The sequence below is a fragment of the Moschus berezovskii genome, chromosome X (genome assembly GCF_049115385.1).
Source record: "Moschus berezovskii isolate FMDL1 chromosome X, NW_MosBer_1.0, whole genome shotgun sequence".
Taxonomy (NCBI): domain Eukaryota; kingdom Metazoa; phylum Chordata; class Mammalia; order Artiodactyla; family Moschidae; genus Moschus; species Moschus berezovskii.
In genome coordinates, this window is record NC_142488.1 from 90,560,499 (window position 1) to 90,585,325 (window position 24,827).

General features: G+C 43.2%; 1 protein-coding gene across 1 annotated transcript; it reads right to left on the minus strand.

The window, feature by feature from the left end:
* Window positions 1-1,220: 1,220 nt before the first annotated feature.
* LOC129535176 (nuclear RNA export factor 3-like) lies at window positions 1,221-23,417 on the minus strand. Its single transcript, XM_088834285.1, is given in 21 exon segments — window positions 1,221-1,231; window positions 1,379-1,503; window positions 1,505-1,558; window positions 2,130-2,202; window positions 2,814-2,856; window positions 2,958-3,073; window positions 3,166-3,224; window positions 3,345-3,452; window positions 3,593-3,648; window positions 3,731-3,799; window positions 4,163-4,199; window positions 4,779-4,888; window positions 5,035-5,142; window positions 5,260-5,355; window positions 5,672-5,752; window positions 5,875-5,979; window positions 6,086-6,169; window positions 6,785-6,938; window positions 7,167-7,317; window positions 21,764-21,956; window positions 23,394-23,417. Coding segments are annotated over 21 exon segments (1,857 nt in total).
* Window positions 23,418-24,827: the final 1,410 nt, after the last annotated feature.

Consider the following 24,827-nt stretch of genomic DNA (forward strand, 5'->3'; position numbering starts at 1 on the left):
CAGTGAGGAGAAGGCCCTTAGTGAAAAATCTGTGAGAGGTTGCAGAGAAAGTAAATCAAAGGGTGAATAGAGTGCTAGCACGTGGAGAGGGGCTGTGCTTTCTGTCTGGATACCACAGTGTACCTGTAACTGGGTTTCTCTCTTCACACACCAGGTGGCCAGATCAGAATGTCAGCTATGAGAGCCTCAGACCAGGATGCTCAGCAAGGGGAAAGAAGGGATGGAATTTGGGATCTTGACATAATGACTTCAACCATTATAAAACATTTCAGAAAGCTCTGTCTGGTGAATTTTGGCAACACATAGACCTTCCCTCCCACCTGCCTGCTCTGCCTGTTCAAGCTGCTGTCAGGCTTCTGTCATGAGGTAGCGCCAACATAACTCCAGTATCCGAGTTCTCTACAAAGAATTTTATTTAAAGAGCAGAAAAAAAGAGACAATGTTCTCCCTTAAAATCCAGCATATTGAACTAAGTATAAAGTCATTTTAATTCTGTCTGAAAAAAGAAATCTGATAGGTGTTAAAGAAGCTGTTAAAACATACTCCAGAGCCTGCATACAACGAATCACCAGGTAGCAGTAGCGCATCGGCAGTCAGCAGAGGGAAACACAGGGTTCTAAGAGGAATGGGGCAGAGACTGAAGTCTGGACAGCTGTATCCAGTGTCCCAGTCATGGAATGACAGACAGGGTGTGGGAGAAGAACTGGGCAGCTCATACAGAGGTGGGTGATGGAGGTAAACACTCTGCTCCTTGGGAGGGACCCTCTACAGTGGGAACAAGTCAACCTACATTGATGGGGGAAGAGATACACCAATGAATGTGATGTAGCTTTGGGGTCAACAATAGATGGAATTGCTGTGATATACATAGAATTTTCCAATCAGAACTGGATTCATACTAAACCAGCCACTCCAAGACATCTGTTATTCTTTGCAAAATGTACTTCTGTTCCTTAAAAGTGAAAATGGATGGAACCAGGTGGCCAGATAAGAATGTCAGCTATGAGAGCCTCAGACTAGGGTGTTCAGCAAGGGGAAAGAAGGGATGGAACTTGGGATCTTGGTATAATGGCTTCAATCATAGTTTTCTGGAATTTTTCACCACCTGGCAGCAATCCCTCCTTATCTATCATTTTCTGGATTACTGAATCCTGAGGTTGGAATCCAGTGGGAGTATGAGCTGAAGGAAAATTTACACTAGTGAGAAGGGGGTGATTGGGCTAGAGGAGACCTAGAAAGAGAAACATACACACACAGATATGCTGTCAATTACATTTTGATTAAACTTCATCTCCTCACAAAATTGAACAGAATGAATGATTTTCCAAGGCAATGAGTATATGTGTGCATGCATGTGCACTATGATCTTCAGCATCACTTCTGAGACTCTGGAAGTTCATCCCCGACTGGATGGAGAAATCCTGCACCATTTCCTGTTGCTCCAAGGAGAAGTTGGGCATGGAGTTGACAGAAGGTTTAGGCTTTGGGATGAAGAGCATAGGCTGTCTTCTTGGGGCTGAAGTCACTCACAAACAGCTTATCATTCACAATACAAAAACTGGAGGAAATATGGACTCTTAGACAGTTGACAGATGTACCGACCCACACCCCCAACAACGATCTGCTTCCACTGGCACTCAGCAACCAGATTCCTTCCATCCCCGTCCTGTGTCTGTCCCCAGGCTCCTTGACTGGTTCCTCTGCCCCTTGTACAGAGCCCACTTTCAGAGAGATTGTCTCCCAGCTTCACTCAATGGATAGCCTGATCCCCAGCCCAGGGACAACTTCACATCTACCCTGAACAGCAGCCCAGTACACTACAATACAGGAGTGTACATTCTGATCCCCATTTTCAGAAGAAGATACCAAGTCACAGAGAGGCCCTGTGACTTAACCAAGGTCACACAGAGAATGAGTGTTGGGTCAAGGAGAAAAATCCATGTGCTCAAGGAGAAAACCCATGTGCCGGTGAGAAAGCCCATGTTCTTCCTAACCACTAGGCTAGACTGCTCCTTGGAACTACCTGCTGGCTTTCAAAATACTGAGTCAGCCTAAGGTCTGCACCCCCACATGCCCAGGGCCCTGAGACCAGACTGGATGGACCATCCCACCCACAACACAGCTCTTACCTGAATGGGGTGGCAGGAGTAGTGACGAAGGTCCGGGTGAAGGCACGCACACAGCCAGGAAACCTTCCTTCTACTTCAACAACAAACAATAAACAAGAGTACCCCTTAGAGCCCCATGTGTTTACAGGTTCCCACAGGGGTCCCCAGTCAGAGTCTGACTTGACACTCTTGCTGAGGGGTCAGTTGTTCACTTGGGGAGCCTGGGTGTGGGGAATGGGGAGGGCAACAGGAGGGCGGTTTGCTCCCAGTAACATGTTCCCATGACAACCACTTCACAAGTTCATGGGATACATTTTTCTTAACTGGCCAAGATGTGGGTGTATGGGGAAACTGCGAGTTTAAGTACTGGCCCAAGTTCTCGGTGTAAGGATCTGGTATGGGAGCCACGAAACTCCACCGCCTCTGTCCCTAATGCCCAGGGTGAACAGGGCAGACACGGACGCGGTTCAGACCTGGGTCGGTTCAGACCTGGGTTGTCGGTGGAAAACTGAGGGCTGGAGATCACAGAGGGGAAAGGGAGGGGAGGGGAGGGAAAGAAGGGGAAGGGAAGGGGAGGGAGGGGAGTCCAGAGGAGGGGACGGAATGGAGGGCAGGGGAGGGGAGGGAAGCTGGAAGGAGGGAGGGAGGGAGCCCAGCCAGGGGAGGGAGCCGTGGAGGGTCTGGGAGGGATCTATGAACACTCACCTTCCTTGAACACCCCATTCACAGAGAAGCAGAGCATTGTTTCCTGAAAGGAAAGAACCCAGGTACTCAGTTACCCCTCAAATTGACTCCTCCCCATCTGCAGTTTCCCCCCTGCTCCCAACAAGGCAGGAAGCAGGTGCCCACCGACTGGAACAACATGTCCACCGTGAAGGACTTGAAGTCATGCTGAGTTTTGGGCAACCCACAGAGGGCATGCACAATGTCACGTTTTGTGCGTTTCAGCAGCTGGAACCTCAGATCTGTGGGGGAGGGGAAGCAAGCAAAGGTCAGGGACCCTATGAATCTTCCACTCACCACCCTTTCCTGCCTAGTCTTCCCACAACACACTCACCGGGGTCCTTGAGGTTCTGCATATTCCTGCTGTTCTTGGAGTATGCACACACGCTGCTTCTAGGAGACACAGAGGAAACTTGGGTGGTGGTCCCACCAGCAGAGGTGTCAGCAGGAGCTGGCCTGCATCTGCTGGGGAACCAGATGGCACAAGGGAGGAGTCTGGGCTGTGATACTCACGGGCCTGGGTCCTTGAGGTGGGATGAAATGGTCAAGGAGAAGCAGGCCTCCTCGTGATAAGCACACAGGAGTCCCTGGCGGTCCCCATAGTCATGGATCAAGTAATACCTGAGGGGGAACAGTGAGGACAGTCTAGTTCTGTGGTATGGAGCTCAAAGGAGACTTGAAAACTCCCATGAGCAGACCTGAGGTTGGGTGACCTCCCCTGTACTAGCCCTCCCCTTGCTCAGATTCCCAAGGGTACTTACTGCTGCAGGAATTGCAGGATTAGACTCTTCAGCTCATCAGATCCAAAGAAGCTTCCCTAGAACCAAAACAGTCCTCAGGACCAGGGCTGACACCCCGTCATGTACCACCTAGAACCCTGCTGGATCCTCCGTGCTCACCTTGCATGTTGGTAAGCACTTGGGGGCTTCAATAGCACACTTAGACCCTGAGGGTGTCTCCTGGCTATCCTAGGGTAGGGAAGAGGAAGTCAGCAGGGCAGTCCAGGATGTGATGCTAGATAATCAGGGGAAAGAATGGGCCCAGGATGGGGTAGGGGTCTGAGATCAGAGGAGAAAGGGTCCTGGAATTGCCAGGGGCAGGACTACATGTTCTGTCATCTCCATGGGTCCCCAAAGCCTGTGGAGAATATGGCTGAAGAAGATCCAGGGCCTTTTCAGGTTCCCACAGAGGATGGTACACTCTTCCTCCCACAGGACACGTAAGGGTCAGGTTCAAAAATGGAACTTGGACAGGTCCTAATGGGTTTCAGAGTAGTTTGTGGGCACCGTCAGTGCTAGTTAGAGGAGTCTGTGATCAAGGGGTAGGCTTACCAAGCTTAGTAACCTGGGGAACAACTCCAGGATGGTGCTGCCAAAGTCAAGACAAAAGAGAAAAGCCAGTGAAACTGTGGACGTGACCCTCCTCATGGGAGCAAGTCACTTACAGCAGTCACAGCCCTGTGTGTGGCCCCTTCCCACAACGCAGTATGCTAGCCTTCCAGGGCCTTGGTCACCACTCCATGGACTGACCCAAAGGAAGACTGTTCCCTGCATCCCTTCCTCCCACCCCCTCTTCCCACTCCTTTCCCCTGAGTAGCTCCCAGCCAGACTGTCCTGACTCCCTTCTCCAGTGCCACAAGGACCAGCAATTCAAACCCTTGCTGGAGGTCTTCCTCCCCTCCCTCCCTTCCTTCCTCCACCACCCAGTGAAGGCTGTGGAGAGAAGAGGAAATGGGCGGATGAGAGCCCAGGGCTTTGCTACTTCACAGGGGCTTCATCACTCTGTCAAGTCAGGACAAACCTCAGGGATGACCCAGGAGGCTATGACAGGGAGGTGAGTGAGGTGGGACTCAGGAGGGAGGGAGGGGGATGAAGACAGACATGGAGTGGAGGGAGGAGGGGAGAGATGAGAGAGACATAAGGGTGTAGAGACAAGGCAGAGAGAGACCTTATGTTGGTTGACTTATCAGGGAAGGTGGTGCCCTTGGCGTTTCTGCCAGCCCACATCCCTTCTGGTTCCAGCTGTTGATCCTTGTCCATCTCCCCTGCAGACTTCACCTGGAATTATGGGGAACACCACATGGACTTGATGGCTCTGCATCCACACCCACCCTTTCCCTACAAATCCACTTCCCCTCATCTGTCACCACCCCATAAGCCTTCCCACATCCCTTTTAAAGGAAGATCTGAGTGCTCCACCTCACCTCAGTGTCGGAAACATTCAAGTTCTTGGTGTGGGAAGCACTCTCCATAATAGTGGACAGGCTAGGCTCCACGTAGGGTTTTTTGTTGCTCTGGTCCAAGGACGAAAGCTATGATGAAGAAAGAAGAGTGAGGACCCCAAAGGGGATATCTGAGACCAATATGCCTCTTCTATCTGATCTCTCCAATCCTCACCATCAGCCTCAACATTGGGCCTAGGTCCTCACCTTGGACCTGATCCCTGGATGGATGTGCAGGGAGGCAGGCATGCCATTTCTAGGGTTCCACGTCATTCCAATATCATAGATCATCAAGTCTCCCTCCTCCAGGAGGGAAACACAGGCTGAGAGGGCCCTGGCTGGTGTACCTCCAGCACCAGGACATCCCCATGATATCATCCCCGAGTGTCCTTCCCAGACAGACCCTCTACCCTCACCTGCCCTACAGTTACTGCTACAGCCATACCAGGGCCAAAGCAGAGTCTCTGAACGTCAAGAGATTGCTGGTGGACATCGTATGGTTTGTTCATGGTCAGCTGCAGAGTTAGGGATGGGGTTCAGTGGCTCTGTGTCTGAGGGTGAGCGGGGGGAAGAGGTGGGTCTGGGTATCAGTGCACAGCTTGTGCTGAGTCTGCATTACCTTCATCTGCTCCACCTTTTCAGACTTCAGTGTTTTCTGCACAGATTCGGGCGCATCACAGGGCTCAACCAAGATAAATACCTGCAGAGGACACAAGAGGGGCTGGGTAATCTCAGGAGATCTGTGCATGGGATCAAGCAAGACCATGCCCCTCTCCTTCCCTCTTGCCCCTATTCATCCCTGTTCATGCCTTTGACACACACCTGTTCATTATCCTCATTGAAAATCTTGCCATTGACATTCTTCAATGCACAGGCAATGTTGGCATTCTCTACAAAGAACTGGGCCTGCATTTTCTCATAATGAAACTGTAGCAAGAGTGACAAGAGAAGCAGAAGATGAGACCAGAGCCATTTCTCATCTGGGCCTGCCATCTACCCCGTTTCTTCTCATTGCCTCCATGTCCTCTCTTACTTCGACTGGGATGAAGGGGACACTGCATTGCTTCTGAATCAAATTCAGCAGCCACTTGTCATCATATTTTACACCAAAGGGAATCTAGGGGTCAAAGAAGAAATGGGAAAGAAAATTGATGCAATAGAATCCAAGGTTAAGATAAGACTCAACTGTGTCTTACTTTAGAACCTATTTTCAGGCTTTAAATAAATTCTTAAGATAGGGCAATATCTGTTATCACTAACTTTTGTACAAGGCATGGATTTGCTAAATATAGTTTCTTTTCATTCATATACTCTTCCTGAAAAAAATAACTTAATATGTTTCACATGTGTTTCCTTTTATAAAGTTCCAAGAGATCCACGTGAGATAGACCAGGCCTGCCACTCTGGCATGGACCCCAGAGACCCAACCTCCTCCCACACTCAGCTTGAGTCAAACTGTGTGATCTGGTGTGAAGTGCTTCATCTCCCTGGCAGTAGGTTTCCTCCTTTGCTTTTAGACAACCTCTCCCATGCTCCTCCTTGCATTCAGTCTGTTTCCTTTCTATTGCTTCTCTGAACTTGCCCTTAGATGATGTAGGAAGATAGTCCCTAGTAATAACAAGACATTACCAACACCACTGCCCCAGAAAAATTCCCAGCATCTCGCCACAAATCCAACATGACTCTCTCTGTCATCTTCTACATATGAGGTCCATTTAGCCAGGACACTCACTATGATCTTGAACCAGCTCCCCAAGGTCTCATTCTGTCTGTCTCTCTCCATTCTTCTCTCTGGAGGCTTTTGCTTTGTCTCCATATTCATATTCATCTGGTCTTGTTTCTGAAAACGGCTTCTCTGACGATGGGATGGAACAGCATAGGGAGCACTGTGGGGAAGTGGAGAGAAGAAAGTGGTCCATATAGACTTAGAAAGTCTTCTCCACATTTTCCCACATGATATCAGAGCTACAATAAAGATTGCTTAAACATTAGCCGTATCCCATCATTCCTCACTCTTCCAGATTGGAGAGAAGAGGAACACGTTTAACTACAAGGTTTTGTTGTTCACTGGTCGACTGTTGTTCACATGTCAGCCATGCTGACTGGTCACTTACTATCTTGCTTGGATGTCCATGGGAACATCACCTGAATCTCTATCTTGCTGCTGCTGGGAAGTGACATGTTCAGACGAATAGCTGCGTCGCCTTCGGTAAAAACTCCAGCTTCGTGCTCTTCTTTGTAAAGGGTTCAGTTTATCAGTGTGATCTAAAATTGACAACAACAGATCAGTGGTCCCAATACCAGAAGAAGTCTTGGGTAAATATCATGGCTAAGGAAAACATATCACTGACTGTATCATCTAAACAGAAATGCATCACCGTGCTAAAAACAAAGGCTGAGAGACTTCACTGTGGCTCCACTTTTCAGGAAATGAGAGGTGCAGAGCATTCCCAGCCAAGAAGAAAACAGGCACAGAGGAAAGGGTCTGGACCTAGAGTGTAGTCTGTGATGTTAGATCCTGCTCTACTTGGTTCAGGCTAGGTGATGTGGGACAAGTGACTTTTAATCCCCAAGTCTCACTTCTCTGCTCTGCTCTAGGGGGACAATAAAGCATACCCTGAACTCTACCCTGGTGTGATGACCAAGGATTAAAGCTCGTTTGCCTCACTGGAGGAAGAGTTAGAGAAATGAAAGATAAGTCTGATGAAAATATCCAGAATGGAGCCTGGAAAGATAATTCAGTTCAGTTCAGTCGCTCAGTCGTGTCTCTTTGTGACCCCATGAACTGCAGCACGCCAGGCCTCCCTGTCCATCACCAACTCCCAGAGTTTACTCAAACTCATGTCCACTGAGTTGGTGATGCAATCCAACTATCTCATCCTCTGTCTTCCCCTTCTCCTCCCACATATAATATGGAAAATACCAAAAGCGAGGTGTAGAGAATTAAATGTGATGCAGTGAGTATACTAAACACATGGTTAATGTGAATCCCAGGAAGAAGGAGAGGAAAAAGTAGAGAAATGATATTTGAAGAGAACTTGGTTGAGAAGTTTCCAAAAGTAACAAGATATCAAATTAGGATAACAATGTTTATTGGAGAAAAAATAAATTTTAAGGAAAAACATTTCTTTAAAAATGTATTCGTTTCACCATCATTTAACAAAAAGCCAGAAACTGTGTGACTGGAAGACTCAAACTAAAAGTAATATTACAGGCTCTTCTTTGGGCAAAAGAAATATCATCCCAGGTGGAGTTACATAGATACAGGAAAGAAAGACTAATGTCATGTGTGAATATGTAAGGAAATTTAAACGAGTAGGCAAATTTAAACTATATAAAATGATGATAGCAATATTTTCTGGGGGCTCATATATATAGAGAATGAAAATGACAATAAATTTGGAGAGAGTATGTGGAATCAAAGCGTCTCAAGGTCCCATAATTGCCTGAGGAGTTTTAAAGAACTAATTAACTAATATTAGACTGTGAAAGGACTTCCCTAGTGACTCAGATGGTAAAGAATCCACCTGCAATGAAGGAGACCTGGGTTCAATTCCTGGGTTGGAAGGATACCCTGCTGAAGGGAATGGCAGCCCCGTCCAGTATTCTTGCCTGGAGAATTCCATGGACAGAAGAGCCTGGCAGGCTACAGTCAGTGGTGTCCCAAAAAGTTGGACACAATTGAAGCGACTTACCATGCACCACTACCAGACTGTAAAAAGGCAAAAATGCACATTGTAATATGAAGGGTAAGCACTACAAGAATAGCAAAAAAATGTTTAGATATCTGCATGAATTAAGAATTCAATAGTTACAAAATATTAACCATTTCAAAGGAAAGGAAAAGGATCTTAGAAGCAGCAAAATAAATACGTAGCAATATGATACACACAAAGCAAATTATATCTATTTTTACATTAAAAGATTCAAGCTAAATATTCTAAATAGAAAGACAGATATTTTCAGACTGGACAAGAAACATTTCATCAAACACTCTTGAAAAGAGAAACATGTGAAATTTAATGATCAGGAAAATCTGAAAGTAAAAAATGACAAAATGTATATCTTGTCCACATTAACCTACAGAAAACTGGTATAACCATATTAGTAAAAGAAAAGGTACAGTTTAAAGAGAAACATTATAAGAGAAAGGGAGATCTCCTTATGATGACAGGTTCAATGCAATAAGAAGATATTAATACAAAATTCTAAATTTGTATGCACGTCTTAAAATAGAGCCAAAATGTGCAAAATAAAACCTGACAGAAATAAGAGGGAATGGACAAACCCACAGTCACAGTGAGAAATTTTAACACATCTCACTGAGTGACACATAAAATGGCAAACAAAAACTCAGCTAGAGGGAGAGGATTTTTAAATGTGGCTTAAATAAACAAATTTATTTAACTGACATAGAACAATGCACATAGCAAATACTCATTGAACATTCCAGAATAGATCATATGCTAGGCAAAAAAGCAAGGCTCCAAAACTTCTAAGGACTAATACAATTTACCCTGACTAGTTGATGCAATATTCAGTAGCCATGGTGGGATTTCTGCTCTTCCCCCATCTCTAGTATAAATACAAAGAACATTAGTTTACACAATCCCACCCTCTACCTAGGTTACCATCCCCACTCTCCAAACCCTAGACCCGAGAAGATCACAGTACTCATGCCTTTTCCTTAGCCAAGGAAAATTTTCACCCAGCCATGGCCATTTCCATAGGAGGGGAAGTTTTCTACCTGCCATCAGGATGGGTGTGTCAGAGCCCATTTGGCCTATTTCCTCAGGAGCATAGAAAGCAGTCAGCCTTGGCCCTCTCCGACCTTTCTCTCAAAGAGGTTGACTGGTTAGGGGTCGTGTGGGTTGGGATGGGAAAGGGAACCCAGAAACCCTCCTGTCCTGTGGAGATCTGAAAAGAAGTTCTCATGAAGACTGACTCACCCATGGGGTGACCTGAAGGCAGAGATTTGTCACCGCTGTCCTCACAGGCTTCTCTAGAAGAGAATGTGTGGGTCTGGAGCTGGAGGATTGGAGAATATCAAGGAAGGCTGTCAAGCAAAGAGAGAGCAGGCCCCAAACTCGCTCTCAATGCCAAGCAAGATGGAGTCCTTACAGGAAGTCCTTTCCCCAAGGGCATAGAGGAGGAGAGCCCTGGGGGCCAGAGGAGCTTTAACTTCTTATAATAACAGCCCTCTGGGTTTTCTACCAGCTTAATACCCAGGGACCGTTTCCAACTAAACCACCCCTGCAGAGGTGTTAGGAGGCGCTGGGAACCCGGGTTCTTGTAGCTACAAACACAGAGAACTCTCTATGCCAGATTCTGCATCAGCTGCATTACACTGTGTTCCTTCATTCTGCAGACCCATAGAAGTGTGAGTGCCAGAGGTAGGAAAAGTTCTGTTCTTGCTACATTGCATCTGTTCTTTCATGTATTCCTCACCAGGAGATTCTGATATCAGAATCACCGACTTTTCAAGGTTGCTGAGGCTTACTGAGGTGCTGGAGCTTGTGGAGTCATTCAGATGCTACCTGGAGGAACAGAGACTGGAATTGAGCTCCAAGGAATTGGGTTGATTTCCCTATGCACAGATTCACTAAATTCTTGGTTAAGTTGGTACAAAGGAACAAAATGTTGTGATAATAGTCAAAAGTCTGAAATTAATACCAGTTCATCCTAGAGAGAATACCAAAAAAAAAAAAAAAAAAAAACGAACAGAGAAGAAGCACACTGGAATGAGTTGCCATGCCCTTCTCCAGGGGATCCTCCCCACCCAGGGATTGAACTCATGTCTCTTATATCTTCTGCATTCTCAGGCAGGTTCTTTACCCCTAGCACCACCTGGGAAGCCTATATAATATATGATAAATAGTCAATGTAGATAGATGACCCTAGTGGTCAGAACCAGAGTTGTAGCTCTAGTGCACCAGCCAGAAACTTCTGGAATTTTCCACTCCTTGCCCACAACCCCTTCCTGGATCTCTATCCTTCCTGAAAGAGGAAGTCCAGCCACAGAGAGGTAGAGAAAAATCTGCATGTGAGAGTGTGAACAGTTGGGGTAAAAGAAGCGTAAGACAGAAAATCACACTCAATACAGATAAACTGTCAAGTCAGAAGCTGAAATTTTTTTATTTTTTATAAAACAGTATCATGTGAACATTTTGATAACATGATACATATACATGAAATTTTTTGTCATTTGGTTATTATTTTCAATTGTTTAAACAAACTTTCCTTATCAAAACATATTAAACATTTAATAATCTATACTTTAAAATGAAATTATTCTACACATTCCATATATATGATCCCCTCACCATGACTTGCAGGTCCCAATATATTCAATGCAAAAAGATTGGTGTTCACACTGAAAGGTTGTTGCAGAAGGAAAGACGCCGGGATTCTTGGCCTCTGGAGGAGAAGAATTCAATCCAGGGCCAGAGATGAGGCTTGATCGCTCAGAGCTTTTGTGTAATAAAGTTTTATTAAAGTATAAAGGAGATAGAGAAAGCTTCTGACATCAGAAGGGGACAGAAAGAGTACCCCCCTGCTATGTTATATAGTCACTAGCAGTCTGTTAATGAAAGAAAGTAATGTCTTAAAACTCAGAATGGCACCAGGCCCCTCATCCATAAGATGCATTTTGGGATAATCTTGGCACCAGATGATTTATCCAGGGCCAGAAAATGATTGACTTGAATTTTGTAGAAGGGAAGATTGCCATACAAATAATTTCATTTACATAGATTAGGGGAACAATATCTGAGTTTAACATGCTGGTTTGTCAAGTAGGTTCTGAGCCATTAGGTGGAACCAACTTGAAGACAGAGTCTGGGATAAATGCATAGTATATTAGCAGAGCTTAAGACATTTCCTTAAGAAAAAATGTGTTGGTTAGCTCGAGGTTTGAGAATAGTTAACTTCATGTGAAACCAGGTGTCATTATGGCAACACAGTATTTTAAGAGAAACCTCCTTTTAAATTTGTGTAGAGAAGGAAAAAAATATGGCTAGTTTGTTTCCTCCTGTCACTTAAGAGAGATAAAAATGTCTGACACAGCCTATTTCCTCTGTTTGGAGACCCCTGGCCTTCCTGCCTATTACCTTCTCATTCCCCCCTTTTCTTTTAGGAGAATTATGTTGCCTTGGGAAAGGGGGCATCATTCTCATTCCATAACTGCTTCCAAGCTGACAAGGGGCATTGTCCCTAAACTGGTGATCAACATATTCTCTGAACCCTCATGCTGAGGATTTCTGATCCAGTCGCCCCCAAATAGTAGTTGGAAGAAGTTGCAGCAGTAGCAGGAGTTTGAGCAACCATTTGTAACTTAAAAGCTTTCATGTGACTAGAAACAAATCCAGTTACATAGGTACAGATGCAGGGAGCAAACAACAAAAACAAAACAATCAGAATTATTGTAAATTAAGATAGTTTTCCACCATGGGGAATTAGTTAACGTCTCCCCAAAGTGAGGCAATTGAGGCTTCAGGAGTATCCATGGCCCCAATCATCTTGTTCATGTGTTTAGTAAAATGAGTAACATTAGTGTTCATATCAGGTATAAATGTACAGCACTGGGTATGAATACTGCACAAGTTCCTCCTTGCGCAGCTGTCAGAGTATCTAAAGCCAAACTGGTGGTTACCTTTCTAATTTGTGCTTGTTCAATATTAAGAGCTGAAATAGCTTTTTGAGAATCTTGTAATGCCTGTTGAGTAAAATTAGTCAAAGCATCCACTCGTAGCGTAACAGCTGTAGTTCCCAAAGAGGGAAAAAACACTGCAGCCAAATAATCATACCAGTGAAATACAGACCCTGCCCACCGAGTTTTAAGGTGGGGTAAATTAGCAGGCTTTTCTGGAAGCTCTGAAAATATAAAGCTGTGAGTAAAGGCTAGACCCAGGATGCATCTCCCTATCTAACCAGGGGGAAGCTATGCCCACAGGTAAGAGCCACATATTCAGTAAGTTCCGTTTGGAGCAAGCCAGCATGACTGAGATACCCAGTCCCAAATAGTGCCTGGCCAGACAAAGGGAGGACCTGAACTGGGGTTGGAAAACACGGGAATGATTATGTTGCATATTTTCTGGGGCAAAAATCCCAATTGTTTCCAATCATTGTAATTAAGTTGTTGGCTAACTTTCGGGGATGGCTCTGTTTATTCCCAGCATATAGGGGCAGTAGATATTAGACGTCCTTTTTCAGGAGTTAGCCATATAACCTCATCCCATATTTGATAAACGTCAGGTAAAAAACCATTAGATCCAGACCTATTTGCCTTATGTGTAGCGAAATAGTCATTAAACTGAGACAATCTATAATCAAAATTAAAAGTCATGTTATGTCCATAGTTAAAGTACAAAGTGTTGCACCAGTCCATTTTAGGGTTGTTAGATGTCATCAGATGAAGAAGAGGCATCACATATGATTGTTGTCGAAGGTATTCGCAGACTTGGAGAAAGTCTTTTCCTTGAAGTGGAGATGTCCACCACGGGAAGCCTTCCACCGATGAAGAGGGGATTGCTCCGCAGACACAGCAGTTAGACCGATTGTCGAATGTGAATGCAGCGTGGGAGTGAGCCCAGGACAGGAAGGCATTGTCTTGAGGATCAAACGGCAGACTCAGGATTTTTGGAGCCAGCAGAAGTAGGCTCACATAGATTATCAGGCCCATCTGAAAAGTACAAAGTCAGAGCATAGAAAGTAAAGACATGAAATGAAGTCACTTAGTTCTGGTCAGGGTGCCACCTCTTAACTCGAGTGTGATGTACCCACGAATCAATTCCTGGCACTTTGACAGCTGTGGGAGAAGAAAGAATAACCTGGTAAGGGCCTTCCCAGAGGGGCTGGAGGGATGGGCCCCCAGATCCCAGTGTTTTTATGAGGACCTCTGTTCCTGGCTCAAATAGAGGCTTGCTTGACTCAGAGGCTGGGTCAGGAGTCATCTCCCGGAGTTCTGTTAATGTCTGTTGAAAAGCTGAGAGCTGAGTTACTTAACTAGTTAATTCCAAGGCGTCAGGGTCTATAACAATGTCTGTGTGTAAGAAAGGCCTTCCATAAATAGATTCAAAGGGGGACAGTCCCTCCTTTTTGGGGCAGTTTGAGCCCTCATTAAAGTTATGGGTAGGACTTTAATCCAATTGTCCTGCGTCTCTTGAGTTAATGTGTGCAGATGTCTTTTGATAATGTCATTAGTTTTTTCAACCTTTCCTCAGGATTGGGGTCTCCAGGAACGGTGTAAGTGATATTCTATTCCTAGAGCTTTAAATACACCCTGAGTTACAGCAGCTTTAAAAGCAGAGCCATTGTCACTCTGAAGGCTCCGTGGCAGCCCAAACCTGGGGATAATTTCATGGATTCAACTCTTTATAACCTCCTTAGCCTGTTCACTACAACAGGGAAAAACCTCGATCCATCCAGTAAAAGTATCTACCCAAACTTGTAAGCAAGAATATCCATTAGCTTTTGGCATATGGGTAAAATCAATTTCCCAGTCCTCTCCAGGATACTTTCCACTTCGTTGTAATCCAGGTTTTGCTAGCTTCTCAGTCTTTGGGTTATTCTTCTGACAAACCTCACACTTTTTGATAATGTTCTTTAAAGTTTTCATTACATTTTTACCTTCAGATAAATGAGAAGCCATTTGGTAAGTACTCTCTGCACCCAAATGAAAACTCTGGCGTAAATCCTTAAGAATTTTCCACTGAGCATTTTCAGGAATTATTGATCGTCCATCCTCGGACTGTAACCATCCTTTATCAGTAATCTTTGCTCCTCTTTTCTCATATCTTTCTAATTCTTTCTCAGTATATTGTGGTTTTTCCTGTTCCACAGGACCTGTCCAGATCAAAAGCGTCTGCAGTGAAGGGGTTTCGTAAAGTGCCACTTTTCTGGCTTCACAGTCAGCCAACTGATTACCTTCGGCTACTTTACTTCCATCCCTGCTGTGCCCTTTGCACTGCATAACAGCTACTTCTTTAGGACAATATATAGCAGTTAAAAGTCTCTCGATCTCTCTGAAATGCTTAATAGGTTCTCCTGTTGCTGTTTTAAACTGTCTTTCCATATTGCAGCATGAGCAAGTGAAGTCAAATAAGCATACCTAGTATCCGTGTAGATATTTACTCGCTGCCCTTAGCTTAACTCTAGGGCTCGGGTCAGAGCCACAAGCTCCACTAACTGATCACTGGTTCCCTGGGGGAGAGATTTTGCTTCTAAAATCTGTTCAGCAGTCACCACAGCGTAACCTGCTTTACGCTTCCCATCCCGAACAAAAGAACTGCCATCTGTAAATATTTCCATGTCAGGATTGTCTAATGGGGTATCCATTAGATCCTCCCGAGCTGCATAGTTTAAAGTTAGAAATTGGGAACAATCGTAATCAGGTGTTTCATTTTCCTTCTCAGGAAGGAAAGTGGCAGGATTTAAATTTCCACAAACTTTAAGCTTAGTTACTGGTCCTTCTAACAACAATGACTGATATTTAAGAAGCCTACTCTCTGTCATCCAAATATTAACCTTAGAATGTAAGATTCCACTCACATCATGAGAAGTCAGTGCAGTAAGGTTTCGTCCATTAATTATTTTTAAAGCTTCAGGTGCTAATAAACCACTGCCCCAATTACTCTTAGGCAGTGGGGCCACCCACGTGAAATTACATCTAATTCTCTGCTTAGATAAGCAATAGGTTGCTGGTGAGGCCCTCGGGGTTGTGTCCAAACTCCCAAGGCCACACCCTTTCTTTCAGTGACAAACAAATTAAATTCTGACCCTGTGGGCAAGCTCAAAGTGGGAGCTTGCAGGAGAGCAGTCGGAAGAACCTTAAAAGCCTTTTGAGCATCTGGAGACCAAACCAGTTTGTCGGTTTGGGCCTGCTGAGTTTCAGCTATAAGTTTATATAAAGGCCGGGCAAGTTCCCCATAACCCGGAATCCAAATAGGACAGTAGCCTGTGATTCCCAAAAATCTTCTCAATTGTCTTAAAGTCATAGGTAGGGGATGATTTAGTATAGGTTTCATTCTCTCAGGGACTATGGCCCTAGTCCCTTCTGATATGATTAGGCCCAGATATCTAACAGATTGTTGACAAAACTGAGCCTTTTCTCTTGATGCCTTGTAACCGCAGACTGCCAGAAAGTTTAAGAAATATTCTGAGGCTCATGAACAAGCTTCCCCTGTCTCAGCACAGAGCAAAATATCATCTACATATTGTAACACCACCGCTTTAGAGCTATTAAAGTTTTGTAGATCCCAGGACAAACTTTGTCCAAATAAGTGAGGACTGTCACAAAATCCCTGGGGCAAAACTGTCCAGGTTAACTGAGAAGCTGGCTCTGCATAGGGTCTTCAAAGGCAAATAGAAATTGACTTTCCTCCACCAAAGGCACTGAATAGAAGGCATCTTTCAAATCAATTACTGAGAAATATTTGGCTCATTCAGGAATTTTAGACAATAGAGTATAAGGATTAGGCACCACGGGGTGTAAAGGAACTACAGCCTCATTTATTATTCGTAAGTCTTGAACTAGTCTCCATTTACCATTTGATTTCTTTATACCCAAAATAGAAAAACTAACACTGAGCCAGTGGTTCTCCTCAGATAACACACTGCACCCTTTTTACTTTGTGGTCATACTGGGCTTCCCATGTGGCACTAGTGGTAAAGAGTTCATCTGCCAATGCAGGAGACGCAAGAGATGGGGGATTCATCCCTGGATCATGAAGATCCCCTGGAGTAGGAAATGGCAACCCACTCCACTATTCTTGCCTGGAGAATCCCATGGACAGAGGAACCTGGCGAGTTATAGTCCATGGGCTGCAAAGAGTCAGACACAACTGAGCGCATGTGCGCGCGCGCACACACACACACACACACACACACACACACACACTGGGCTTAGGGTTAAGTATTTTTGAAATGTGTATGTTTTGTTGACAATTCATGCATGCATGAATGTATACTAATACGTTTCTTTCTTCAAGTGGGCATTTCCAATAATTATAAACATCTAGATCTCAGAAGAAAGATCTGGGACATGAATTTTGGTGGGTGTGTCTGGAAAATAATAAACATTCAATAAATATCTATCAAAATGATAAATCTATGCATCAGTGAAAGATATTAACCTTAATCACTTGGGAGCCCCTAGAACAAAATAGCAAAATGGACAAAATTTGTAAATAGTGCACAAATGAAAAAATATAGCTGGTCAATTACTACAAGAAACAGCTCAAACTTACTAACAATTTAAGGAATGTAAACAAAAACATCTAAATAAACTTTTGTCACCTATAATCTGACAAAAATTGAGTATGGAAAGAACCCAAAAAATGGGCCAAAATTTACATAAGGAAAATTTTAAAACTGATTCTGTATGTGTGGAAAGAAAGAGAGAGTGAAAGAGACTCAATTTCAATATACATCAAGGAAATGGGAACACAGTTTTCAATTAAACATGAGTTTAAATATTTTGGAGACCCTAGGAAGGTGAAGATGAAGAAATGAGAATTGTCACACACTTTTTGAGAGAGTTTAAATTATTGAAATAAAGTCCCAGGGAATATATTAATATATGTAAATATGTAATATAGGGACATTTTATCACATGTGCAAACAGGCAAAATGGTTGTCTGAGGAGGTCTTACAAATAGCTGAGAAAAGAAGAGAAGCTAAAGGCAAAGTGAAGTTGCTCAGTCGTGTCCGACTCTTTGCAACCCTATGGACTATAGCCTACTATGCTCCTCCATCCATTGGATTTTCCAGGCAAGAGTACTGGAGTGGGTTGCCATTTCCTTCTCCAGAGGATCTTCCTGACCCAGGGATCGAACCCAGGTCTCCCGCACTGTAGGCAGACGCTTTACCGTCTGAGCCAGCAGGGAAGTCCAACCAAAAGGCAAAGGAGAAAACGAAAAATATACACATCTGAATGCAGAGTTCCAAAGAATAGCAAGGAGACATAAAGCCTTCCTCAATGATCAGTGAAAAAACAAATAGAATGTGAAAGGCTAGAGATCTCTTCAAGAAAATTAGAGATACCAAGGGAACATTTCATGCAAAGATGGGCTCAATAAAGAGCAGAAATGGAATGGACCTGACAGAAGCAGAAGGTATTAAGAAGAGGTGGCAAGAATGCACAGAAGAACTGTACAAAAAAGATCTTCACGATCCAGATAACCACGATGGTGTGATCACTCATGTAGAGCCAGACATACTGGAATGCGAAGTCAAGTGGGCCTTAGGAAGCATCACTATGAACAAGGCTAGTAGAGGTGATGGAATTCCAGTTGAGTTATTTCAAATCCTTAAAGATGATGCTGCAAAAGTGCTGCACTCAATATGCCAACAAATGTGAAAAACTCAGCAGTGGCCACAGGACTGGAAAAGGTCAGTTTTCATTCCAATCCCAAAGAAAGGCAATGCCAAAGAATGCTCAAACTAACACACAATTGCACTCATCTCACATGCTAGCAAATTCGTGCTCAAAAGTCTCCAAGCCAGGCTTCAACAGTACATGAACTGTGAACTTCCGAATGTTCAAGCTAGATTTAGAAAAGGCAGAAGAACCAGAGATCAAATTGCCAATATCCATTGGATCATCAAAATAAGCAACAGAGTTCCAGGAAAACATCTACTTCTGCTTTATTGACTACGCCAAAACCTTTGACTGTGTGGATCACAACAAACTGGAAAATTCTTCAAGAGATGGGAATACCACCTTACCTGCCTCCTAGAAATCTGTATGCAGGTCAAGAAGCAACAGTTAGAACTGGACATGGAACAACAGACTGGTTCCAAATTGGGGAAGGAGTATGTCAAGGCTGTATATTGTCACCCTGCTTTTTTAACTTATATGCAGAGTACATCATGAGGAACGCTGGACTGGATGAAGCACAAGCTGTCATCAAGATTGCCGGCAGAAATACCAATAACCTCAGATATGCATATAACACCACCCTTATGGCAGAAAGCGAAGAACTAAAGAGCCTCTTGATGAAAGGTGAAAGGGGAGAGTGAAAAAGTTGGCTTAAAACTCAACAATCAGTAAATGAAGATCATGGCATCCAGTCCCATCACTTCATGGCAAATAGTTGGGGAAACAATGGAAACAGTGACAGACTTTATTTTCTTGGGCTCCAGAATCACTGCAGATGGTGACTGCAGCCATGAAATTAAAAGACACTTGCTCCTTGGAAGAAAAGCTATGACCAACCTAGACAGCACATTAAAAAGCAGAGACATAGTTTTCTGGTAGAGTCTTTAGTTTCCCTTCCTCAGCTATTTTCTGGAAGAGTTTGAGTAGAATAGGTGTTAGCTCTTCTCTAAATTTTTGGTAGAATTCAGCTGTGAAGCCGTCTGGACCTGGGCTTTTGTATATATACATGTATAGCATGTATATTATCATAAGTGACCAGTCCAGGTTCGATGCATAAATTTTCCTCTGTTCATTTCTTTGCATTTGTGCTTTTTTAATAAAAATACTTTTAACTGTAAAAAAAATAAAAAAGCAGAGACATTACTTTGCCAACAAAGGTCCAGCTAGTAAAAGCTATGGTTTTTCCAATGGTCGTGTATGGATATGAGAGTTGGACTATAAAGAAAGTTGAGCGCCAAAGAATTAATGCTTTTGAACTGTGGTATTGGAGAAGAATTTTGAGAGTCCCTTGGACTGCAAGGAGATCCAACCAGTCCATCCTAAAGGAGATCAGACCTGGGTGTTCATTGGAAGGGACTGATGTTGAAGTTGAAATTCCAGTACTTTGGCCACTTGTTGCAAAGAACTGACTCATTTGAAAAGACCCTGATGCTGGAAAGATTGAAGGTGAGAGGAGAAGGGGACGACACAGGATAAGATGGTTGAATGGCATAACTGGGTCGAACATGAGTTTGAGCAAGCTCTATGGGTTGGTGACAGACAGGGAAGCCTGGCGTGCTGCAGTCCATGGGGTCACAAAGCATCGGACACAGCTGAGCTACTGAACTGAACTGATAAGAATATGCTTGCAAAAGGATACTGACTTCAGCATTGCCTGAAACAGAAAACAGAAAGCAGGTGAAATAAGCAGCTCAAAAACCTTTGTTTGTCTATTTATTCCTTACTTAATAGGGGTATGTGTGAGTGTGTGCTTGTGCGTGCACAAGTGATCAGTTTTGTCTTATTCTTTCAGACCCCATGGACTGTAGTCTGACAGGCCCCTCTGTCCATGGGATTCTACAGGCAAGAATACTGGAGTGGGTTGCCATTTTCTCTTCCAAGAGATCTTCCTGATAAAGGGATCGAACATGCATCTCCTATGTCTCCTGCATTGGCAGGTGGATTCTTTACCACTTATCCACCAGGGAAGACCTACTTAATAGATGATTTCAAGCAATTCGTGTTACCTATACAATCATAACTCCCCAAGTCTACATCTCACTCCTGAAATCTGGATAATATTTGACTGCTGTGCAATTCACTCTTTCCCCTTTGAAAGTGTATTTCAGAGAACTTTCCGTTAATGAACATGCTTCCTAATTTATTTAAATATTCTACTTCTTATGAAAATTTAGATTCTTTCCAATTTTCTTTTCCTCTACTGTACACAATTATACTACTTTGCTTAACTTCCCTTGTAATTAGGTGAAAGTTATATGTAGGAAGCACGTTTGTTTGTTGTCCTTGGCTACATCCACAGCTATTGTGGATGGTTCCCTGTGAGCTCTCACTGATAGCAGCAGTGTCCTACCTCAAGCAGGCCACTTCCATTCACTTTCCTGCTTCAGATTCTTCTCATTCAACTCAGTAATCATAATCCCCACACAAGCTCATCTCTGAATTGCAGGGGATTTAATGTCCCCCAGAGCAATCCTAACCAACAGAAGACAGAGAGATAAATAAACCTTCCAGCCCCCTACCCTCAGATTATTAACAGAGAGTTCTGGGAGACATTTTGTATACTTTTCCGATGTCCCAGCTAACCCTAGTCCACATTACCTACTTTTAGCAGTAATGTGAACAATGCACCGTTATGCTGGCTTGACTCATTTCTGGCTTTTACTTCATTGCTGCTTCCTGGGACCACCTCCCAAATAAACTACTAGCACCCAAGTTCTGCTTTGTGGGTAACTCAAACTGAAACACCAAGTCATGGAGTTCTATCCATAGGAATGTGGACAGAAGCAATACATGTCACTCCTACACTTAGCTTCTAAAATCACCCCAAGAAATACTCCTTGCCTTCATTCTTTGTCAGCAGAGAATTTGTCATAGAACTCTGAGTCTCAAGATAATGGCAGGGCCACAAGATAGAAGTCCCAGTTCCTGTAACCCCACTTGCAGGAAAAGCATCTATGAGAAAAACTTGACAAGGAACACCAGTATTGGACTGTTCTATGAGAGAATAAGCTTCCATTTTATTAAATCAAAGAAAAATTCACACTGTATGCTATACCATCTTGAAAAATACAACTGGGTACCACCTTTTCCTCCATTAGTGGCAGTTTAGAAGTTATAGATCTTTTCTCCTTGTTTTCTCATAATGAGAATTCAGGCATCCAGATGAAGGGAGCAAATATCTCTCTGATTTGTCTGAAGTTCAAAGGTTTGGGGGTAGAGGTTCTCTACTTTCTTGGGTGATTGAGTAACTCATAAGAACTGTTTCACATTGGGCGTCTGAGCAGACCCTTATACAGTCCCTGCGCTGGGAAGACAGGCTTGCCTTTGACTCACCTGGTGCACTCAGTAAGTGGTGGCACCGGAGTAGTGTGCTGTGGTGTAACCTAACATCTGCTCCTGGATTGCTCCCTAAGTCAGTACATTGGCAGGATAATTCTGGACCGGTGCCACAGTCACTAGTGCAGGGGGCCTCTGATTGTGCATTATCCAGCCACATCCACCAGGATTCCAGCCACGTGATGCCTCCCTGAAAGGAAAAGTCCCAAAAGGAATAGCACTCCTCTGATATACAAGGACTCATTTTTCTATTCATTAATAACTAAATGTATGTTGAGCTTAAAACTCATAGTGTTCCATTAGAGGTGTTTCATTAAATCTATAGCAGGAATAGGAGGGTAAGAAAGAAAATGATTATGTGAAAAAAATCAAAGATTAAACTTGAAAAAGATGGCTCTTTCACACTAGCTTTTAAACTTACTCAAGTTTCAAGGCATTGAAGATTTTTCAGAAAACCTCTCTATGGACATTTTATCCCTGTTTAGTCACAGGATATCTCTCCTGCTTCATCCCCAATGTCTCTGTGTCTATCTCTCTCTAGTGCTCCCTCTTCAAAGACATTTTCTACATTCGCTGTTAACATTCTTCACTTCCAGCTGACATTATCACACTGTCACATGCTCTCACAATGGTTGCAAATCATTGTTTTGTCACAAAGGTGCAGATATTTTGTATAATATATTCACATACTGAGGGCTACTTTTAATGACCTCCAAAAAATGCATGTTTGTGCAGACAGATCCTGTCACTTAACAAATCTTTGACTGTTCCCCAGGTTCTGGAGCATAATGTGCTAGGTACAAACCCAAGCTGTCCTGCTCCCTAACTGTGCAGTCCTGAGCTAAGTCCTTATTCTCCCTGTCCCTCAGTTTTTCATCTATAAAATGAAGATTAACATGAAAACTACCTTATAATGATGCTATGATCATTAAATGTCTCAATATATAAAAAGCACTTGGCACATAAAAATTTTAGTCATTTTAATTTATTTTCCCGTCTTATCAGACATTAGTATACCTAGTATGCATATGGTATAGACTGACGTTTATTCACAGTGATTGACTTTGACGAATGTCATTAGTGAGAAAAGCAGGTTACAAAACTATTGGGTTAGCCAAAAAGTTCATTCAAGTTTTTCTGTACCATCTTATCAACATTTTGGCCAACTCAGTAAGTATAAATGTGATCTTATATTTGTACATAAATCTGAAAATGCATGCACACATGCATAACTATATAAATTCCTGTATAAGGAAGCTATTAGAAGAGTACAATACAGATGAAAACATTAGTGGTTATTCTGGATTGAAATATATCCCCTGAAAAATGTAGGCTGAAGTCCTAATTCCAACTATCTCAGAATGTGACCTTGTTTGGAAACAAGGTCTTTATACAGGTAATCAAGTTAAAATGAGGTTATTGGGGTGGGCTATAATCTGATATGACTGGTGTCTTCATTAAAAGGGGACATTTAGACACAGAGACACACAGAAGACAAGATGAAGAGACAGAGGGAGAAAGTTACATGAAGTTGGAGGATTGGGAGTGGTGCATCTACAAGCCAAGAAACACTGGAGATAGTCTTCAAAATCCAGGAAGCTAGGAAGAGGCAAAGGTGCAGCCTTACAGGTTTCAGAGAGAGAGACAGCATGGCCCGTTGATATCTTGATTTTGGGCTTCTAGCCTCCAGAATTGAGAGACAATAAATTTCTGTTTTTTAAGCCACTCACTTTGTGGTATTTATGTTAAGGCAGCCCTGGGAAACAAATACAGCAGTTATGTTTTAAATGGTACATTTTGAGCTAATGTTACTTTTTTACTTTCTATGTATAGTTTTTAACTATAGTACACACTTACTGATCTTGCAGCAATACAAAGTAATTAAATGGTATGGAAACAAATATTTTCAGTTCTATCAACAGGAAAGTCACTTAGCTTTAGAACAGGGAATGCACCTGAGGAACAGGAAGGGAGACAAGATAGTGGGGGAACTTTCACAGTATAACAGGACATACTTCCCCAAAACTCAAAACCACACTGATTATAATCAATATTTTGAATTCCTGCCTAGTTAACTGGGAAAAAACATGGTACCTCAGGTTGTTTAATCTTACTTTGCCCTGAATAATGGTAATGTTGAAGGCCTTGTGATAGGAGAGACAGTAGCATGTCCTGGTTTTATGTATGGGTTCAGGAGCCACAAAATATACCTTTCCCTTATCACCTGCTAGCCCTGCCGTTAGCTTCTTATGTTTAAAGTTGGGCAACAATAGTTCCTCCTCATAGGTTGTGGTGAGCATTAAATGAGTAAGTATAGGTTTAGCACTTAAAACAGAGTCAGGCACTGAGGAAGTCAGCAATAAATAGTAACAATTGCCATCATTATTTTCATACCTGAATTGACCATTAGTGTCATTTTAATTATGTAGATTTATATTGATTGGCATGGATTGACATTCATAACACAATGTTTAAACAAATCTGTTTACAAAACTGTAAGTAGGATATCATCTTATTGCTATTCTTAAATATGGGGCATGCATGTTAAGTCACTTCAGTCGTGTCCGACTCTTTGCAACCCTATGGACTTTAGCCTTCCAGTTCCTCTGTCCCTAGGATTCTCCAGGCAAGAATACTGGAATGGGTTACCATTTCCTTCTCCAGGGCATATTCCTTACCCAGGGATCAAATCTGCATCTCTTACATCTCTTACATTGGCAGGCGGATAGCATTCTGAAAACAATGACTCAGATGGTAAAGAATCTGCTTGCAATGCAGGAGACCCAGGTTCAACCCCTGAGCTGGGAAGATCCCCAGGAGAAGGGAATGGCAACCCACTCCAGTATTCTTGCCTGGAGAATTCCATGGACAGAGGGGCCTGGCGGACTACAGTCCATGGGGTTGCAAAGACTGGGACACGACTGAACGGCTAACACTTTCACTTTCACTGAAAACAATATGTATGATAAGAGTGATAAGAGTGTTCAAATGATAAGAGTGTTTACTCGAGAGTAGTAGACATTTAAGGGTTTCTAATGATTATTTTTCTTTCCTGTATTTC